Source organism: Neovison vison, chromosome 4 (genome assembly GCF_020171115.1).
Source record: "Neovison vison isolate M4711 chromosome 4, ASM_NN_V1, whole genome shotgun sequence".
In the NCBI taxonomy this organism is placed as follows: domain Eukaryota; kingdom Metazoa; phylum Chordata; class Mammalia; order Carnivora; family Mustelidae; genus Neogale; species Neogale vison.
Genome location: NC_058094.1, coordinates 176742241 through 176748887, shown reverse-complemented (window position 1 = coordinate 176748887; position 6647 = coordinate 176742241). Strand labels below are relative to the sequence as shown.

Sequence of the window (6647 nt, the reverse complement as noted above, 5' to 3'; positions counted from 1 at the left end):
CCTCATCTGCTTTACTCTTGCCCCCCTGTTAAACAGAGGAAAATCACAACATAAGGGTATTCTATAAATTTCAGTGGTTAAAATATGGCTCTCAAGAATGGGCAGTTGAAGTTCATGAACCTCTTATATTTGTATCAATTTTATGGTAGAAGTTTCTGGCTGGTTAAAAAAAAAAAAAAGCCTGACTTATCTTTTAGCTAATTTTTCAATTCTCTGTAATTTGGATGTTCTTTCTGCTTTCACTTTTGGGCAGCTATCAAAAAGGAAGAGAGAAATTTGAATGGCCCCACATCTTTATCATTGGCTCTGTAACTTTCTAGAAGTAGCTTTTTGGAATTATATAATTTCCTTTACCAGTGACAATGTACAGATGATATTAAATTTCCTTGTATGAAAATATGATATTTTCTGGCAGCTCTGAGGGTCATGTAACACACAATGGTAAACAAAGAAGTATTCTGTGCATTCTTAGATCTTTACATATTTATTTTAAAACATAAAATTTCATATTGATTAATACCTACTTTTAAACAGAATGATGCATTAATTAAATGCCTTGTCATAACTATTATAAGCTGTTAGAAAAATAAACATCTCACAACAAACTACAGTGTCAGCTCTTTAATAAATACATAAAACAGAAGTTAGTAGTCAATCAGAATTGCATGAACAGGTTCATAGTATATTTTCTGAAATTATCTTATTCCCCAATTTTCTGCATCATTTAAGGCGATTTAACTACTTATAATTCAAAGCCAGAAATAGTAAGAAACTTTTTTAATGAGAATTTGTTTCTTTCATAAGAGCTATTTTAAATTCAAATATTTTAATTTAAAAATATTCTATATTAATTTTTTTACAAAGACAGTTCTTGTTAAATGAAACAAATAATGTTATGTTACTGATAACTTAAAAACATTTCTAAATTATTTTTGCAGATGTTTAAAAAACTTTAATGAAGTAACTGGTAAATGTAAAATAGTTTTAAAGTTATGTTAAATATAACAAAATTATTTTCTATATTATGTGCAAATTTATATTTTCTTATAATTTAGAATTAAAATATGTCATGTTCAACATTCTTAAAGTTTCTGTATCATAAATTTTGTCATTGTGGGGAATTCTTATCAAAATCACATTTATCTGTGATACAGTGTAAAGTTAGTAAGTGTTCTTTACACAAATCACAATTTATATGCTTGATAACTGCATTTGGGTTTTTTTTGTTTGTTTTGTTTTTTAATATTATTGGATTAAATAATTTTTATTGAAATAGGTCACAGAGGTTGGAAATCTGATTAATAGAGTTAGCTTACAAAGATAGATTTTATGCAGGAAAGTATGCCAGGTAGATAAAAGAGTAGTGTTATTACTCTCGGATATTTCATTAACAGCTGCCCAGATAGCTGAACAATTGTTTCATATAATTCAAATAACTTAAGTATGCAGTTTTATGACAGTCGTTATATAGGCTTGAAGGTAAATTTATCAAAGCCAAAGAAAAAAGTCAAACAAAAAGGCAGAAATGAGAAAGAAGTATAAAAAAAAATGAGAGGACTTGAAGGGAAAATTTTTTTCCTACAGTACTGATTGGTTGCATCATATTTTTCTTCTGTCATTGACATAAGATATAGAAGATGCTACATAATCTAATTATAATGGTTTCTTATATTTTTCCAGTTAATTTTGTTTAAAGTGAGATGATCATATGAAAGTATTCTTTAGAAAGGAATAGAAAGATTAAAAATTTGTTAGCAAAACTGGGAGAAACCCACCCATTCTTATCAATTAGTTTTGCTGAAATCATAGCCACTAGCATAAAGTATACATAGGAATATGAAAGAGCTTTTATAACCTAAAGATCTATAGGGTCTGAGCTCATAATCAGACAGGCTTCATGATGAGTTGTATGTGATTCAGTTGTACTGAAAATTGGCCTCACAGATTATCATAAATGGGTTCTCAAATATATAAGAAAAAGGAGTGTCCTTATCCCCGTGAACATTTAAAGGTGAATTAGTTAATACTTATTCAAGTACAACTTCAAACACTGCATCTAAGATGCCAATTGCAAGATGTATTACAATTTTAGAAATGTGTAATTGAAAACTAGATATTTTAGAATCAATGAAATACGAATACGTATAATCAGTTACCCATAATAAATTAGCCATACAGTAATTATAAAGAAAAATGAAATGATCTGAAAGAATGCTAGTTTTATACTTCTCTGAAAATATATCTCAGTTTGCACTGAATGAAATGGAGTTCTTAAGGTCAATATAAATAAGGAGAATTGTGAATTAAATATTAAGTATATAAAACAGAATACAAAATACACATGATTGAACTCTCAAATAGCTATATTTCACTCAATACTTTTATTAAAGATACAGATTGCAAACCCTTTAGACCTGAAAGAAGCTCAAATGGTTGTGAAAATTTTAAATTCTTAGTTTTTAATGTTTATGTCTTGGTTCAGTTACATGATGAATTTTGAAATCATTGAGAGATTTTTGGAAATGAAGAACTCCCTTATACCATTGGGTTGAGTCTTTTTTACAATAAGCCTTATTGAGCTTAGAGTTTTAGGGCAATCTCAAGAATAGTGAGTAGGAAAACCAGAAGCAAGGAAAGGAAAGAAAAGTCAATGAGTCTAATTTACTATGCCTTGTAACCAAAAGGAATATAATTCTATGGAGAAAAATTTTTGTACTTCATCATACTCATATTTTAGTGTCTCATGGATACTTATTGTCATACATAAGAATGTTTTTAATGGAATTAAGTAATGTTTCTTAAAAATTTGGAATTTATCCTCTTGTGCAGTGTTGTATTTGATGCATCTACCAATTTTAAGTTTTGAAAAATTTGCCTCCAAATAAATATACTCTGTTAATCTTAGATTTTTTTATCCTTATAAACCACAGCTACACTGAACATTCAGTACATAATCAGATTTTTAAGTGAATTTTTGAGTCTTGCAGCGCATGTCTATGACTTCATACATATTAATAAGTGTCTAAAAAAGATATCAAATGTTTATAAATCCATGTACACTATGGTGTAAAGATCTCCCCAGAGAAATAAAATGCATACAGTTATATTGTAGTGTATATATATCACATTTCTAAATCATTACGTACTTTAGAGCACAAAAATGCTATCGTACCAAAAGTGTTGTTCAAGTTCTTTGTTAACTATTTAAAATTTCATTATATGTTTAATATCACAAATCTCAAAAGGCTCCTATGGTCATATTAGTTGAAAATAGGCTCTATTTACATAAATTATTTAATCTAAGAATAAGAATACCCTGTTTTCCCTTACCTATTAATTAATTCTAGCTAGTCAAATATTAATTCTCTTCTCATAAGCCATTTTAGAGGAAAATATCCATTATTCAAGTAAAATATAAGCTCTAAAATCTTTAAGAATTAGGTCTTTAAGTAAAAAAAGAAAGCACAAGACATCACAAGCATAACTACAATCATCATCAAGCATTGAACTGCCTATCTGGAAGTTTGTCTTTTCCTATGATAACAGCCTTGGTCCATTATATTAGTGCAAACTAGTGAGAGTATAAAAATATAAACCCTTGATTTTTAAGAGTTTCATTTTATTATGCTCCTTTGGATAATTCATTCCACATGGAGATTAGTTTACGAACATTATAATGTTCATTTTTTTTAACTGTCAGCATTTTAATGAATGGATGTTTCCCACTTTTTCCTTTTGGAGAGCTATCAGGTATCCAATTTTTCTTTAAAAATGGATACTGTGTGTGATAGGCAGCCTGCAGAATATGATCTTTACGTTATCCTTGGTGATCAAAGGTATCTTACACAAGTGAGTCACAGTACTGAATTATGTCATTGTCCCTCCCCAGTCTCATTGGGGAAGGAAATACAGTTCAATTTAACATCATAATGATTTGGCTGTAGGGAACAGTTAATGGAGCTGCTGTGCTTGTTTGCTCCAGAACAACTTATTATATGTTTTAAAATCCTCTTTGGGGTAAAATATGGGGTGGGAATTAGTCTTCATTAAAATCCAAATATCTGGCCTTTCTTCAAGTGCTGGAAGACAAATTTGGGAAGTTAATCATAAGAAAACATTTTAAACAAATTCCTTTGTTTTCATAAGCAAATCTCTGTACTACACACAGGACTATTGGACTTATAGCCAATAAAATCAGACTCAGTGAGTCTGTAGGGATATGGTAATTGTGAAGAAGTTTCCATGGGGGAAGGTAAAAGCTCATGGCTTCCGTGTCAGGCTCTCTGGCTGAGCTCTGCACAACCCACAAGCTGTGGTGTGAATGAATTTCCCTGTAGTTAGGCCATGCAACATTCTCTTAGAAGCTGATTAGCAGGAAAGACTGGAAGCCAATCATGGAATTCAGTTTGAGTTACGCTTTTCTGCTTTGCTTTGGAATTTTCTCTTGTCCATTTACTGAAGACTTCAGTTAATCACATTGAAAAATACTTCCAATGAAATATTTTAAAGATTCAAGAGGTAGCATGATACTGTGAATGAACACTAGCCTGGCAATAAGATAAAAGTTCTCTTCAAAGGCTACCACTTAATCACTTGGGTGTTTTTTGAGATATCATCTAAACTTTCTGAGCTTTAGTTCCTTAAGTAAAAGGATGAATTAGCTTATTTCTAAGATATTGTCTATCCTCCTCCAATTGTATACTTTTAAAATTCTTGTGAGTATGGTTTAGGTGGTTCAGGAAAAGAACTCCTTAGGCTGCACAGAAGGGTGAAAATAATATAGCTTAATATAGCTTTTAAGTAGAAAAATGCTAATGTCTACTTGAAGTAAACATCTGAGAGAACTCACTAAAGAATATGGCACTTTGCTTGAGGCAGAGTTTCTAAACGCCTTGTCATCTTCAACCTGATGATTAGACAAATGAAATGGTGAAACATCCAGTTTATCAGGTATATAAGACTCCATGTCTAAACACAATGAAGCTGTCTGATTTTGATGTTACTTTACAGTGTCCCTTATTAAACATTCAACTTTAAAAATCAGTATTCTAATAAAGTGACATTGTATTATTAGGTTTTTATGGCAGTAGTAACTTAGCACTTATATAATCCAGTCATCTGTGACATATATAAACTTATCCTGTAAGAAAGAAAAAATATAAAGGCAAAGAGAGAATGTTGAAATTAGTATCTTGTAAGAAGCAGAAAACATAAACACATGCATAACACTACTCAGTTTCCAAAGCAATATCCCTCAAAATTAAGGTTTTATCTATTAACCTCTTAAATAAGTGAGACGCTAATCATTTATTCATCTAGATGTTCTTGTCTCTTCACTGCCAAGTGTTGAAGTGTGTGGCAACAGTAGTATAACTGCCTTTTATTTTTTTCATCCGCATGTTTGGTGCAGGGATTACTGTACCCTTGTAGTGACATAGCATTGTCTCTCTCTGGGAAGCATAGGAATGGCAGGTACCTGTAAAGTGTAATCAGTGCTCTTCAGATGATCTACATTCTATGCTGATCTAAATAAGTTATATTTTACAGTAAAGTGCTACAATGACACTAGTCTCAAACAGTAGTAAGACACATTTTTCTCTGAAAAATTCAGCAGCGATGTGAGTCACATGATGATGAGGATGCTTGTCAGTCTTCATTCAAGTGGACAACCAGCAACCAGCATGATCTAGAACAGTTTGTCTCCTCCTGTGACTTCTAAAATTATATGTTTTTAGGAGCAATTATTAAAAATCCAGTTCCCCATAAAGGACTTTTATCTTTTTAGAAGTTGCACCTGAAAGTTTCATGAGCATTTAATTTGCTGATATCCATTTTTATTTCTTCAGGTTTCTCACGTCGGTAGGTTACTGCTCTTGTGCAAACACTTTGCAGAATCAACTTGTCCTTGGTGGAGAAAAAAATATTATTAATTAACCATCTAAATATTGAAAGTAGACAATGACATACAGATGTAGTTGTTTTTTAGAATTCACTGACCTTTTTTGAGGCTGACACCCTGTAATCTGCCGAAGACTTAATTTTATTACTATTCCATTGTAGTATCACCTGTCTAATGATAAGGACTTTAAGCAACCCAATCAGGAATGTAACTATGAAGATGATGAAAAATATTCTTAAATAGCTTGGGCTAGAGAAACATTCTGTAATAAAGCAAACAAATAAGTGGATTAAAAACTGGAATGAGTAAATCAAAGGATTCTAACAAGCAAACAATGTTCTCCATCTCAATTCAGAGGACCAGAGATATTTGCAAATCTACATTTTCGAAACAGAAGAATGTCATTACTATTGATTTAAAAAGTAAACTGTAATTTTTATCACAGATTTATTATTAAAATGTTTCCAAGAGAATACCTTGTTTTGGAGAATAGCCACAATTAAAGTTTTCAAAAATATTATTTCTTTGCAGCTTAATTCTTTAATTGAATTAACTGGAATGTGCCCAAATTCCTTAACCAAATACAATTTTATCGATGTCAGAGAGGGGCAGTTTTTGCGGTGTGCATTGTTGATCACTAAGTGGAAAACAGGATTTAAAAATTATTTAATGGCTCTGTGTATCAGCATATGTTTCTCTTGTTATGCTTGCTTTTCATTCATTGCACATCAGTAATGGAAAATAAAGT

At 31.0% G+C, this 6647-nt stretch overlaps 1 protein-coding gene across 4 annotated transcripts in view; it reads right to left on the bottom strand.

Annotated features, from left to right (window-relative positions):
- Positions 1 to 468: 468 nt before the first annotated feature.
- Positions 469 to 6647, bottom strand: part of ITGB8 (integrin subunit beta 8) — an 82636-nt gene continuing 76457 nt past the window's right edge. For all 4 annotated transcript variants that reach the window (XM_044246180.1, XM_044246183.1, XM_044246182.1 and 1 more), the window contains 2 exons: positions 5998 to 6161; positions 469 to 5904 (listed from right to left, as the gene is read on the bottom strand). In XM_044246180.1, coding sequence (XP_044102115.1) covers positions 5782 to 5904; positions 5998 to 6161 — 287 coding nt within the window. In that variant the 3' untranslated portion in view covers positions 469 to 5781. The remainder of the gene's footprint in view (positions 5905 to 5997; positions 6162 to 6647) is intronic.